The sequence below is a fragment of the Rhinoderma darwinii genome, chromosome 2, assembly GCF_050947455.1.
Source record: "Rhinoderma darwinii isolate aRhiDar2 chromosome 2, aRhiDar2.hap1, whole genome shotgun sequence".
Classification (NCBI taxonomy): domain Eukaryota; kingdom Metazoa; phylum Chordata; class Amphibia; order Anura; family Rhinodermatidae; genus Rhinoderma; species Rhinoderma darwinii.
Genome location: NC_134688.1, coordinates 296,802,169 through 296,817,597, shown reverse-complemented (window position 1 = coordinate 296,817,597; position 15,429 = coordinate 296,802,169). Strand labels below are relative to the sequence as shown.

At 42.5% G+C, this 15,429-nt stretch overlaps 1 protein-coding gene across 1 annotated transcript in view; it reads right to left on the bottom strand.

Annotated features, from left to right (window-relative positions):
* Positions 1-15,429, bottom strand: part of HEATR6 (HEAT repeat containing 6) — an 81,464-nt gene that overhangs the window by 52,732 nt on the left and 13,303 nt on the right. Inside the window, exons 2-5 of the mRNA XM_075853484.1 lie at positions 12,736-12,843; positions 4,796-4,936; positions 3,293-3,408; positions 2,002-2,116 (exon numbers count right to left, since the gene is read on the bottom strand). Coding sequence (XP_075709599.1) covers positions 2,002-2,116; positions 3,293-3,408; positions 4,796-4,936; positions 12,736-12,843 — 480 coding nt within the window. The remainder of the gene's footprint in view (positions 1-2,001; positions 2,117-3,292; positions 3,409-4,795; positions 4,937-12,735; positions 12,844-15,429) is intronic.

The following is a 15,429-nucleotide window of genomic DNA, read 5'->3' as shown; positions in this document are numbered from 1 at the left end:
GAAATAAAGAAAGTGGTTAAAATGGTTCTTTGGCCATAGTATTTGAAAGTATCAGAGTTAAACCCTAAGGAGGAGTATTTGAAACCTTTCTAAAAACTTATTTTTCTACTGTAAAATGTATAATTGCCTGCCACATACGGAAGTAGATTTTTGAGTTGACCAATTGTCTGCTTTTCTGAAGAGCATCTATCGATTACAGAATATGACAGGCCTTTACTTTTTAGAACAGGGGTCAGAAACTTTCATCACTCCAGCTGTTGTGAAATTACAATTGCCAGCTTGCCCAGGCAGCTTTTAACAGGAATAATAAAGCCTTTGGCTGTCAGGGCATGCTGGGAGTTATAGTTTCAGAACAGCTGGAGTGTCGAAAGTTTGTGACCCTTGTTCTAAAAAGTAAAGGTCTGTCATATCCAGCCACTTCTCAGACAAAGTGTTCACCCGCCAAGAAATGAGCTGTTCTGAATAGGGATTCAAATTTTTCAGATTTTTCCAATTCTCCCTTGAACTGAATAAATCTATGAACGGGAATCTCTACAATTTTGTTATCAAATGTAAAAATTGTGGGTTCAAGCACCATTCTCCCTGGAGCAAGTATATACATTTAGATAATCTGCTCCGAGATTGTCTTTCCCTTTCAAACAAACAAACTGCTATTTTTGAGGGGAATTTGAACTCTACAAAAAAAAAAATATTTAAAAAAGGTGGAAAAGGGCTGGGCTCTTTGTCCCTTCTCGTCTGTTTAGATGCACCACTGTTGTAGAGTTTTCCGACAAAATCCTCACATTCATTCCTTTCAGGTAAGGACAGGCTGCCTGAAATGCTTGGTAGCCAGCCATTAATTCTCTGAAATTTGAGGATCTCATCCTGATTTCTGGGTCCCAAGTGCCCTGAAAAACTAATTCACCCAGGTGAGCCCCCATCCTCAGGGACTGGCATCCATTGTTAAGATCGGTGGAGATTTCTTATTCCAAGAGAGCCCCCTTTCTAAATTTTAAGGGATTATCCATCATAACAGGTATTTAATAGTATCTGATAAGAGATTAATCCTTTTTGTTGAGACTCAGGGTCATATTACACGGCCAGACGTGGGGGCGTGTAGACGAGCACCGATCATGAGACAGCTCGTTGATAGGCGCTCATTTGTTCCCTTCACAAGAAGCTATGTATGCGGATAAACGCTATCATGTCGTCAGCATATCTCCCTGATGCCACAGGGAGACGTGCTGCCGATAACCATAATGTTTTATGCTGCAGAAACAAGTGTTTGCTCATTCATCGGCCGATCGTTGTCCTGTTAACACACGGCAATGATCAGGAACGAGTGTTCGGTGAACGCTCATTTGCACTATAATTGGTCAGTGTAAAAGGGCCCTAAGGGTATGTTCACGCGCTTAGCAAAACACGTCTGAAAATCTGGAGAGGTTTTCAAGCGAAAACAGCTCCTGATTTTCAGACGTTTTTGTAACAACTCGCGTTATTCGCGGAATATTTTACGGCCGTTATTGGAGCTGTTTTTCAATGGAGTCAATGAAAAACGCCTCCAAAAACATCCCAAGAAGTGACATGCACTACTTTTTTGCAGGCGTCTTTTTACGCGCCGTATTTTGACAGCGACACGTAAAATTAAGCCTCGTGGGAACAGAATACCGTAAATCCCATTGCAAGCAATGGGCAGATTTTTGGAGGCATAATGGTGCCGTTTTTTCAGGTGTAATTCGAGGCGTTAACGGCCCGAATTACGTCTGAAACCACTGCGTGTGAACATACCCTTATATTTCACCTGTCCCACTTCACGGGACGTGTAAGTGCTATTTACACTTCAAACTAATCAAAAAATAGGTGCAGAATCTGACAATGAATATCCAACTTGTGGTCCATCATATATATCTTTATAGCTTCCATATAATATAACATACAGGATACTTTCCTATGTTATTCTCATACATTTTCAAGTCTTTCCATTTTGCTAGCATGATTGGTTCTGTTGTTTCTTTAACTTACAGTGCATATTGATATTTCATCAGCTATGTTAAATCTTGTGGCTTGAAGGATGGTAAGAAAAATGTTAAAACAGGTAATTCGGTGTGGTTCTTCCAGGTAAGGTTCTCCAGGCACACTACAAGAAAAAATATAGTTATAATATAATAGAACACACACATACCATTCTGAATCCATTGACATTAACGTGGAGTTGGTCCCCCTTTGGAGCTGAAACAGCTTCCACTCTTCTGGAAAGACTTTCTACAAGATTTTGGAGCGTGTCTGTGGGAATTATTGCCCAATCACCCAGAAGAGCATTTGTGAGGTCAGACACTGAGGTTGGAAGAAAGGATCTGGCTCGCAATCTCCATTTTAGTTAATCCCAAAGGTGTTCGATAGGGTGGAGGTCATTGCTCTGTGGGGGCCAGTGAAGTTCTTCCACCCCAAACCATGCCTTTATGGACCTTGCTTTGTGCCATAAAATTGGAAGTATACAATTATTCCTTAGTTCCCTTCACTGGAACTAATGGGCCTAAGCCAACCCCTGAAAAACAAGCCCATATCATTATCCCTCCTCCATCAAATTTGACAGTTGGCTGAATGCAGTCAGGCAAGTAACCTTCTCCTGGCATTTGCGAAATCCAGACTCGTCAATCAGACTGCCAGATAGAGAAGTGTGATTCGTCACTCCACAGAACATGTTGCCACTGCTCCAGAGTCCAGTGGTGGTGTGCTTTACACTACTTCATCGGATGCTTGGCATTGTGCTTGGTGATGTAATACTTGAATGCAGATGCTCGACCATGGAAATACATGCCATGAAGCTCTTGGGGCACAGCTTTTGTGCCGATGTTAATGCCAAAGGAGGTTTGGAACTCTGTAGTTATTCAGTCAGCAGAGCGTTGGTGACCTTTATGCACTATGCTACTCAGCACTCGGCGACCCCGCTTTGTAATTTTATGTAGTTTTTACGAGTTGCTTTGGTTCCTAAATTCCTCCACTTTGCAATAATATCACTCACAGTTGATATAGAAGGAAATACATTTTCACGAGCTGACTTGTTGCAACGGTGGCATCCTATTACAGTACCACGCTGGAATTGAGTGATCTCTTTAGAACAACTCATTCTTTCACAAATCTTAGTAAAGGCAGGCTGCATGGCTAGGTGATCGATTTTATACACCTGCAGCAATGGTACGGCATGAAACACCTGAATTCAATGACTAAGAGATAAAAGTCTTAATACTTATCCCATATAGTGTGTATATAGAATTTTATATATTTCCCACAGATAACAAGAAATACAGCTCACCAGAGACACAGGTTAGCCATGCTATGAACAGCAGCCCTCAATAACTCAGGATCCGACTTAACGGGATCCGTTAATTGTACCAGGATTCCAGTTGGCCCCACCAAGTCTGGAAGATACTGAAGATAAAACAAAATATTTATTATTGTTTAAATTTAAAAAAAAAAGAACAAAATATACAAAAAAAAAAAAAAAAACAAGTTCGGGCCTGTTCACATCAGCGTTGCCCTTCCATTGAGGGGTTCCGTCGGAGGTTTTCCCTGCCAGAGGATTCAGCTCCTACATGGAGCTTTAGTGGCGCTATCTAGGGGGGATGGGGGAGGGGTTTGCTATCTTCAGGCAGAAGGGTGCTATCTAGATGGGGGGGTGTGATCTACAAGACAGGAGTCCCCGGCCAGAGATCTTGCAATGCTCTGGTCGGGGATTCCATTGTTGAAAGCCCTGACTTCACTGTCCATACATGGACAGTAATGTCAAGGGCTTCCCCGGGCTCAGCGCTTAAAGTAGCGCTGTGTGCGGGGTGTCCGTGGCCAGGATCAGTTTTTACCAGCTGTTAAAAGTATAGTTTCCTGAAAAACGGCTGGTAAAAACGTATCCATTGACTTCTATGGGAGCCGTGAAAACGGACAAAAATAGAACATGTCCGATTTTTTGACCGCCAATATTCACTGGCCGTTAAAAAAACAGCCATGTGATTACACCCATAGAACTTCATTGTTCTGAAAAAGGCCATGTGACGGCTGTTAAAAAAAACGACCGGCACACGGCCGTTTTTCACTGTCGTGTGCATGTAGCCTTATAAAGGAGATATATGGAGAGTTTAAAGGGGTACTCCCAAATTAAACACTAGGGATTGGCGCCTCATCTGACATTTATGACATATTCCCTATTTATACCATAAATGCCTGATAGATGAGGGGCACAGCTCTAGAGCCCACACCTATCTACAGAACGAGGGTTACCCCACCCCCATCCTCCCTGGTAAGTATGAATGTAGCCAGTTGCTTGGCGGTTTCTGCAACACCCATAGGAATGAATAAAGGGAGCGGTGCACATTTCTTTTCACTCTTCGCTGCATGCTCTTTCTTTATATAGCTGCAGGACCCAGAGCGAAGACCTGCATCTATCAGACATTTATGGCAAACCGCGTGAATATGCCATACATTTTTAAGTTGGTAAAAGCCCTTTCAGAGAATTTCCCATATATTACATGCCTTCCTTGCAAGCAAGGAACTATATGCACTTTAGTATGCAAACTTTGCCCCTTAAAAATATCTAGGAGATGACACAGACCATTTGCAGTTGAGTCTCCATCCCCAAACACACATTACTTACTGTTTATAAGTTTATAGAACAACTATTGGCTACAGATATGCTACCATCATATTACATAAATCGGAACTGGATCTACATACATTAATTCGATACTAATTTTAAAGCAATGCTAAGGTATATATTAAACACATTAAAGAGCGTAATAAGTAATACACAATCTACAATGCTTACCTTCTGGCACTTGTGCCCGTTGGAATACACTAATGCTGCTAACGCATGCAAAATTTCCACATGTGTCCAAGAGCTACATTGTTTTAAGGCAGAAATAGAAAACCCAAGGAGAAAATCCAAATTCTTCTCATCGACAATCACCTGTCACCAAAGGCAAAAATCATCAAAAGGTTACCCTGGATCAAAAAGAATCTGATAAAAAGACATGTAATTATGCTTCTCATAAAAATAGTCAAGGAGTGAATTATTGATGTTAGCTGGAGCAGCAGATTGCCATCTTCTTACCATATTTTATTTATAAAGGCACGCTCTGTATAACACAGATTTACAAAATTACGTTGGCCCACAAAGAAAAAATAAGGCAAGCAATATCAAAACTACCTACTGTATTTACTATTCACCTATGTGACTGGTAAATTTGGTTAAGTCCTCATTCACATCTGCATATTTTGGCTGGATATTCTGTTATTATAGAGCAGGTCCTACATTAATCTAAATGTAATTCTATGGAGATATTCACACATCTGTTTTTCTACAAAACTATGTTCCTATACGCATTCAGTGTTTATCAATATGCAGCATACTCCATGGATTGCCATATGATGGCCTTAGGTTTTCCAATGGAGCAAAGAGGATTTTTGTACTCACCAAAAAATCTATTTCTCGTAGTGTTCATTGGAGGACATAGGAACCATTGGTATGGGCTGCTGCCATTAGGAGGCTGAGACCAAGAACAAAGTTGGTTCCTTCTAACAAGACTATACCCAGCCTACTTGCTAATCAGAGCTAATCAGTTTGTACCGCAGCAGTAGAAGCAGCAAAAATAACCAATGTCAGATAACCAGGAACAAACTAGGGAATACCATCAACGAAAGGAGCAACACAACCTTAGTAAAAATTGGAGGGCGTTATAAAGACTGCAAGAAAGAGATACAGTAAGTGCAAAAATCCTCTTTTCTCGTAGGTTTTGGGATGCCGGAACCATGGGGTGTCCTAAACTAGTCCCTAAGTTGGAAAAAAAAAAAAAGGACAGAAAAATAGCTACCACCGTTTGCAACACCTTGTGGCCAAAGCCTGCATCCGCTGATGCCTAAGTGAGAACCCCGTAAAACTTGGAAAAGGTGTGGACGACAAAGCAGTGAACTTGCACACCCGAAGAGTTAGACCCTGATGGCAAACTGTCCAGGAAGCCCACATCAAACGAGTGGAGTACGCTGTAACCCGGAAAGCAGGATCCAGTCCCTTCATATACTTCACATATAGCTGAGTGGATCCAATGGGATACGGTAGACTTGGAAACCAGCAATCCCTTACATCATCCCTCTGGGATGACAAATAATTAATTTGATCTCCTTAAGGAAGAGGTGACAAACAGCTACACATCCAGCTTATAAAAGTGACCACTCCTTGGGATGAGAGAGACAAAATGATGGTAGGACAGACTACTCATTACGGTGGAAACCAGAGCTGACCTTCAGAAGCAAGGAAGGCACAGAACAAAGAACCACTGGTGGAGAACGAAGAAGGGGCAGTGACATGAGAGAGCCATAAACACGGATACTAATCTGATGAAGGCCACTGCAAACCAAAAAAAACACCTTTCAGGAGATGATACGCAAGAATGAATTCATAAGGGACTCAAAAGTGGGAAAGTTGAAGGGCATACAATACCAAAAAACACACAAAGCAAAGTCACTTACTAATAAAGGAGCAGGTTGAAACACCACTTCCCAGCAGGATGCAGACAGACCACAATTGCTATATAGAGGGAGATTGCGCAGGTGCACTTATAGAAGCATTATCTCTGTGCATGTCTATACTAAGCAGCCAACCACTCCATAAATATGAGTGCATGTGGTTGTTTCATCAGTATCTGCACCTGTGCAATCTCCCTCTATATAGCAATTGTGGTCCATCTGCATCCTGCTGGGAAGTGATGTTTCAACCTGCTCCTGTATTAGTAAGTGGCTTTGCTTTGTGCGTTTTTTGAATTTATGCCCCTTTTTTGTTGCATCCAATGCCAAGTTTAAATCCCATGGGGAGCAGACTCGTATAGTGGTAGTATATGTTTAACACTCTGAAGGAAAGCTTTCACATGGGACTTGGTAGCCAGACGCCACTGAAATAGAATAGAGAGGATGACCACCTGGAGGGGACAGGAATGAAACTGGGCAAAGTTGAATACCTCCATGGCTGCTGCCCTCAAGCCCAGCATCTGCATGCAGAACATGAGGGAAGAAAAAGGGATGGTCACCTGAGCAACTGAATTCTGGACTGGAGGGCCACTTTCTTGTTGTCTGTGAGTAACTCACGCCTCCGTAGTGTGGAACAGCATCCCCAAGAAGAGAATGCGCTGGGAAGCCAAAATACACAACTTGAAATGGTTGATTATCCAGCCGTAGGGAGTTAGGGTACCCAAAATAATAAGGAGAGACTCCAGATTTTCGTATCTGGAGGGGCTCGATAGGAATGTCGTCCAGGTATTGGATGACCATGTCTCCTCTGGATCAAAGAAGGGCAATGAAAACAGCTATGACCATGGTAAAGACTCTGTGGTGCCTTTGCCAACCTAAAGGGTATAGCGATGAACTGAAAATGAGTTGCTTGGATGGCAAACCAAAGAAATCACGGAGGGGAAGATGGGGACATACAGAAAATTGTCCTTAATGTCCACAGACGACAGGAATTTGGGGTTTCATAGAAGAGGCGCTTCAGTTCCCACATGCTGGTTCAGACGCTTCATGCCCAGAATGAGACAGACCCATCAGTCCTTCTTGGGGATGACAAACATGTTTAAGTAGAAGCCCTTAAATCTTTGAGGGGAGGATCGGAAATGATGACGCCTTGGTCTAGGAGGCAGAGGACAGCTTGCTCGAAAACCTGAAGTGATCGGGGAGGATGGGACAGTCAAAATTGGTCGTAGGGAATATAAAAAAAAAATTATATATGCTGTAGCCAGATGAGAGTACGTCCCTGACTCAAGCAAACTAACAGAGAATCCCATGTATCTAAAAAGAGAAGGAGACTGTCTCGCACCCGATTGGGAGTGCCCCTTGAAGTGCTGGAGGGTTTGTGAGGCTTGGGTTTAGAAGGCCGACCCAGCTGAGTATGCGTTTGCCAGGAAGAGAGTTGCTTGAAAGACAGTATCTTCTTCTTCTAAGAGGTAGAAGACAGGAGAACAAGAAATGTCAAAAGAATCTGATCTGCGGGCATTTCCTAAGCATCTGGACCAGGTTTGTGGGAGAAGAGTGTTCTTAACACCAGTAGCCTCCGAAATATTCTTGTCCAGCTTGCTACCAAACAGACGAGTACACTCAAACTTTTAGGAAGCAGAGTTGACATCCCACGTCTTTAGTCACAAAAACCTGTGAATGGCTATGATGTTGCTAGCAGAATGAGGGGGAACATCTTGCCGATTCCAGGGAAGCAAAAACAGATGTATTTACCTGCATGGCAAAGTTGATTGGCAAGGCCAGCCAGCTCAGCAGCTGGAGCCATGGACTAAATACCTTCTTTGAGCAGCTTAACCCATGCAGAGTCTGCCTTGGAGACCCAGGAAAAAGATAAAAGCAAAGACTGGGCGGAGAGCTGAACCGCACCGTCAGTGGGATCCTTGAGTGTGGCCGCATCGGCCAAAGGGAGTGTAGTGGACTTAGATCGTCAGAACACTAGAGGCTCTACAGATAGGGAAGATGGCCATTCAACCACCAGCTCAGACAGGAAGTGATACAAAGTATCCAGACGCTTTGGCTTTTAGAACCGTTTATCAGCATATTTCCTTCTTTGGAAATAAATTAAACACAGAATATTTGTTAAAGAGATAAGCGCCTGGGGAGGTCTCAGTACCCTAATCTGGAGGTTCTTTCGAAGAGCCAAGATCAGGCTGTCCACCACGTCTGCCATTTTTGAGGAGTGTTCCAGGTCTGAATCAGAGTCTCCCATGGTGTTCTTCTTGGGCCGGTCTTCTTGGCCTGGCTGCGATGCTCTGGGAGGGGCGATAATGGGGCACGTCTACGAAAGAGGTGACAGAGCAACAGAACTGATCTGTTCCCTTCTGCTGGCCATTGGCGAACAACGGGAGACAGTGCGACTTCCTGGACACTGTGCCCTTGCGTCGCTGTAATGGGGAAAGGTAGAAAAGGCTAACCCTCCCTGTTTCTGCAATTTGGAAGAAAAAAAGAAAAATAAAAGTAGCTAAAACTAAACACTATAGGTAGAACAAATCTGGAGAATCAGCTCTTGGAATGCCCCCTACTGACACGAAGGTAAATACTGATTTGCTCTGTGTCAGTAGGCGGCGTATAGCCTGCATAAGAGGAGACAACTTTGCTCTTAGTGTAGGCCTCCTAAACCCATGGCTCCTGTGTGTCGCCCAATGATACGTACGAGAATAGTACAGATCCATAATTTCCATACCTATGGCATCTGTATTAGGCCTGATTTACACGAGCATGTGCGATTTGCGCGCGCAAAAAACGCTGCGTTTTGCGCGCGCAAAAGGCATTTGACAGCTCCGTGTGTCATCCGTGTATGATGGGCTGCTGGCGTGATTTTCGCGCAGCCGCCATCATAGAGATGAGGCTAGTCGACGCCCGTCACTGTCCAAGGTGCTGAAAGAGCTAACTGATCGGCAGTAACTCTTTCAGCACCCGCGACAGTGAGTTCCGATCACAATATACACCAACCTGTGAATCAAAAAAAGACGTTCATACTTACCATGAACTTCCTGCTTCCTCCAGTCCGGTCTCCCGGCCGTTGCCTTGGTGACGCGTCCCTCTCTTGTCATCCGGCCCCACCTCCCAGGATGACGCGGCAGTCCATGAGCGCTGCAGCCTGTGATTGGCTGCAGGCTGTGCTTGGCCTGTGATTGGCTGCAGCTGTCACTTGGACAGAATTGTCATCCCGGGAGGTCAGACTGGAGGAAGAAGGCGGGAGTTCTCGGTAAGTCAGAACTTCTTTTTTTTTTTTACACGTTCATGTATATTGTGATCGGAAGTCACTGTCCATGGTGCTGAACCAGTTTAACTCTTTCAGCACCGTGGACAGTGACTGTCTCCTGCCGTCGCGTACCAGAACATTTTTTGCCGGGTTCGGTCAAAACGAGTTCGGCCGAACCCGGTGAAGTTCGGTGCGCTCATCTCTAATTTGACACTCCGTTTGGATGTTTGTAAACAGAAAAGCATGTGGTGCTTTTCTGTTTACATTCATCCTTTTGACAGCTCTTGCGCGAATCACGCAGTTCGCACGGAAGTGCTTCCGTGCGGCATGCGTGGTTTTCACGCACCCATTGACTTCAATGGGTGCGTGATGCGTGAAAAACGCACGATTATAGAACATGTCGTGAGTTTTACGCAACGCACTCACGCTGCGCATAATTCACGCATCGTCTAAACTGCCCCATAGAGTAATATAGGTGCATACGACACGCGTGAAAAGCATGCGCGTATATTACGCTCGTGTAAATGAGGCCTAACAGATCCATATTTGTATCTGCAACATGGGGAAAATGCGGATTAAAAACATTGAGAAAATACTGACAAATACGATGATAAATGCATAAAAAAACCAATTCATATTTCGTTTCAGTATAAGGTTTTCCGACAGCCATTAGCTTCTGTATTACAGCCCTAATACCCAGACCTACTACGGTTCTTCAAACTGAAATAAAGTCACCATTGGGTTATAACTTTAGTTCAACAGAAAAGATTGGAGGTCCAGGTATTTTATCCGCATTATGGCTGGATTCACGCAAGATGAAGATGTTGTGGATTTCCGCAATAAAATATGCAAGTGTTATGTGCTAAATTTGCTGCTGATTTCACGTCTTCTACATTGAAAATGTGAAAATCTGCAGCATGCTCTGAATTACAGCCAGGAAATGATCAACAGCACGTGGACGACAGTTGTTCAAAACAACCCCATTCAGATGAATAGAACAGTATCTGCCACGTAACTGGGCTATTTTGGGTGCACTCAAGAGTCTTACTTTAGTCATTAAAATAATTCAGGAATACATATCTCGTGTCTTAAATTGAGCGTGTTTGAAGCTGTACCGCGGAATAAAATGTTTTACCAGTTCATCATTAGTGTCAGTGAAAAGCTTGGATTGCACAGGACGGGCTCTCAGTTTATGACTCAAAGTGCCCTGGGATTACCTTCTGTTTTATGATCTATCTTTTATAAGCTGCATAATTATTCCTGGGAGCACCATTCTGATGAACGCTATTTTTTTACTAAGTGATCCTGTAGCGCTGAGACTACTAAGCTGCTTCTACTAATGTCAGTTCAGAGAATATCTGTGTGTGTACAATGTATAGAAGTATTACACAGGTTATAGTGAACACAACAAACATTCACAGGTAAGGCTATGTTCACACTGAGTATTTTGACGAGTTTTTTGACGCGGAAACCGCGTCACAAAACTCGTCAAAAACGGCCCGAAAATGCCTCCCATTGATTTCAATGGGAGGCATCTGCGTCTTTTTCCCGCGAGCAGTAAAACTACCTCACGGGAAAAAGAAGCGACATGCCCTATCTTCGGGCGTTTCCGCCTCTGACCTCCCATTGACTTCAATGGGAGGCAGAGAAAGTGTATTTCGCGGTGTTTAATGCCCGCGGCGCTCAATGGCCGCGAAAAACTCTGCGAAAATCGGCATGCAGGGAGAGGAAAATCTGCCTCAAACTTCCAAACGGAATTTTGAGGCAGATATTCCTCCTGCAAAATACTCCGTGTGAACATAGCCTAAAGGGGTTAATCGATAAAGAAAGTTCATGAGAGCAGTCCAAGGACTCAAGATTACTAAACGAAAGGAACGGTGCTTTTAAAACAGAATACATATTGCTTATTTATAGCTCCATTTTCAGATTCTTATACACAATACATTTGCTATGGTGGGGCACACTTATTAGGAGAGATTTATTAAGTTATTTGCAACAATTTTCTGCAAATTTTGGTTCACCCCAGTGTTGCGCACAAAAATTGTGACTTATTTTATTTCACGCTGTTCTCGCCACTTTTAAGTGAGCGGAGCAGCCTAACGGGTTTACTATAATTTAGGCCAAAAGTTTACGTAAATTATAGTAGAAATTACGCTAGCTCCTAGCTGGCGTAGATTTCAGTTTGTGGTACAGCGACAACCCAAGATGCAGCAAATATATTAAGAGGCGGGTGCCTCTAAATAAAAACAGTGCATCTTACTCCAGCAGGCTTCTATTTAAGACTGTCGTATGAAACAACAGTATTCGTAAATTCCCCCAACTAGGAAAAGTAGTATGAGATTTTCTTTGTGCGGTCTGAAAAGTTCTTTAAAAGTATTCATATCTCCCTATTTACATATTGCACAGTAGGTAGATGTGTCATGTTAGTGAGCAGGCTTTTAGAAAAACTGGTTCCCTCTTCTTGCTAGAGAACGTCATATTCTTTTGGCTATGCTGTAATTGTTTCCAAGCAGGATGTATTAACATGCAGTTTTTGCTACTTTATGTATTTCTGTGGTAGCAGCACTATTACCACGAAGTGTGAACAGGAGCTAGTTAGAACTACATGAAAGCTGCCTCTGGTTGCCCAGCTAGGCATACAAACACTAGACTGGTGGTCACGTCTTACACTGTGGCATCACAACCAGAGGTCGAACTACATTTTCCCCAGCAGAGTAAAATTACTTTTTTTTTTTTAGCACTTTTGAGGAGTATTTTAGCAAAGAGGGTACGTCATTTCCGTAATTTCCACACGCTGCAGAAAATTCCTGTGCAGAAATTGGTGTGGTGTGAATTTTTTTTATCTGCAGCGTGTCAATTTATCACGGTTGCATATTTGTTGCGGACTTTCCCCATGTTGTAATAACGATAGATTTTTATGCATCATTCTTAAACCGTGAAATGTTAGGAGTAACGGGGTTTTGACATTTTCTTCAAAAATAATTTGATTTTCCAAATCCTACCTGAAGTCTGTTAAGCAAATAATGTATCAGCTGGCAAACTTTACTGACAAGGTGTTCTTGGCTCAGTTGAACGAGGCGACAAGCTTGAACAAGTAAGGCACAGACCTCCTAGAGAAAGAAGAACATATGATAGACAAGAATCAGCTTTCAGAAATTCTATGCTGTAATCTTATATCATAAAACAACAACAATACAATAATGTTATTCTATCTTATGCTAGGAGGAATTGTATACTACTTCAGCAGGATGACATGCATATTGGGGGATAGCCAATATGGCCACCACTTACAATGGTAATAGATCTCCTGCAAGGGCCTAACTTTTTGAGTTGCTTTTGTGTCGAGGTCTGTGAAAAGTCGAATTCTCTGGCTACTAGTAAAAAATAGACTCGAGTCCTAGAGGTCCGTCTCCTAAGGTCTATTGCAAAGGTCGGGTGCAGAGTAGATAGCCAGGGATTAATCAGCAGTGCAGAATAATGTTTATTTTGCAGTACTGACAGAACACTGTAGGGGTTGCCATGGAGCCGGGTGCTGCACATTTACGCGTTGACACACTGAAGCTGTAGCAAAGAAGCTTGGGAAGGGAGTGGGTTCCCCTGCTGTAGCGTCAGTGTACATCACTTTGGCTCCATAAAAGTCTGCGCCGCACAGCTGAACACAACATGGAATGGAAGTGGAGTGGAGTATTGGATTTCTTTATTTTATTCCCAGTCTCTTTGGTCCCCTTTATTTTGGGGGCAATATTACTAATCTGGGCACTCTAAAAAAGCATTATTATAATGGAGGGCACTGTTACTAATGAGGGCACACCAGAGGTCGCACTACATATTTTCCAGCAAAATAAAAATACGGTACTCCTTTTAGTATATATTACTACAACTAATACCAATGCATTCATAAATAGCGAGTTTAGGTCAATTATAAACCTTTTTAACCCTTTCCTGTCGCATACTTTTTTCAGGTTTTCAATTTAATATTTTCCTCCTCACCTTCCAAAAGCCATACATTTTTTTGTTTATTATACCATATAACGTACTAGGAAAGTGGAAAATAAATCTTTGTGGGGTAGAATGAAACCGTGACTCCGGCATTTTTTGGGGGTTTCGTTTTTACGTCATTCATCGTGCAGTAAAAAACAACATATTAAACATATTAAAAGGGAACCTGTCACCAGCATTTCACCTATTGAACTTTACTTATCCCCTCTCCTAAACTCCTTCACCAACTGTAAATAACGGTCTGCAAACATTCATGTCCCTTTGTGCGCACACACCAGAAGAGGACATCAATGCACAAGCGCGGGATTTTGTGTGCTGGGGGAAGGAGAGGAGCGGTCAATCAAAAGTAAGGAGGCGGGGTTAACTCGGAAAGACTTGAGAAATGAAGATAGGACTCTTTTCAAACGAAGATTTGACTCTTATGCTCATTAGCATATGGTGTGGGAACATTAAAAACTGAATACTAAAGCTACAGAGCCGACTAAGAAGACAATTATAGGTTATATAGAAATTATTTTTGACCCACTACCACCAGGTATTGCTGGTTTAATAGGTGAAATGCTGGTGACAGGTTCCCTTTAACTTTATTCTGCGGGTCAATACGATTACGGCAATATTTATATAGTTTTTTTTATATTTTACTACTTTTACAAGGAAAAAACTAATTGTTAAAAATAAAACTTGTTTTGTGTCGCCATATTCTGAGAGCCATAACTTATTTTTTCGTTGATTGAGCAGTATGAGGGCTTATTTTTTGGGGGCGAGATGTAGTTCTATTGGTACCATTTTAGGGTACATGATACTTTTTGATCACATTTAATTCCATTTTTAAGGGAGATGAGGTGACCAAAAAACAGCGATTCTGGCTCTTTATTTATTTTTTTACGGCGTTCACTGTGCAGGCTAAATAATGATATACGGTGATAGCGCTGACTTTTACGGACACGGCGATACCAGTTATTTTTAACTTTTGTGTCTTTATTTTACAGTGCTTGGAAATGGGGAGGTTTTTTTTTATTTAGTCTCATGTAAAAATACGAATGAGACGGATTTCAAAGTGTTTAAAGGGAAGGTGTCACGAAAACATTTTTTTTTTTATATAATATTGCTTTTAGTTTGATATTAAAATAAATTTTATTTATTTGTGTTATTGTGTTGTACTTTTTACTTTATTCTTTTACTTCTCTATGGGGCCTGCCATTTTTTTTTTCATCTCCGTATGTGTCGATTAACGACACATACAAAGATAGAATACGGCACATACATCCCCATAGAGAATGCGAACGGGAGCCATTCCATTCACTATAGTGCACGCCGTCTGTGTGGGAACGGCGCATGCGCCGCTCCCACACAGACAAAAAGGAAGGTCTTCGGCAGAGCGAAATCCGGCGCCATTTTCATATGGACCGGAAGCCGCGGCCGGACACTAAGATGACGATTTCCGGTCGCAGCTTCCGGCCATATGTACAAGGCAGCGAAGACGCAAGGAATAGGAGCGGAGGCGGCAGCAGGTAAGTTATGTTTGTGTATTTTACATTTGTGTATGTTTGTGTTATACTGTCTGATTACCACTGTATCTAATCCTCCTACACTGTGCATTCGCTCAGAAGATTTAACCCCCTTCCTTCTCCTGGCACTAGCCAGGATAAGGGAGGGGGGATTGTGTGAAGACACTAGAGCGAGTGTGTCTACCCCAA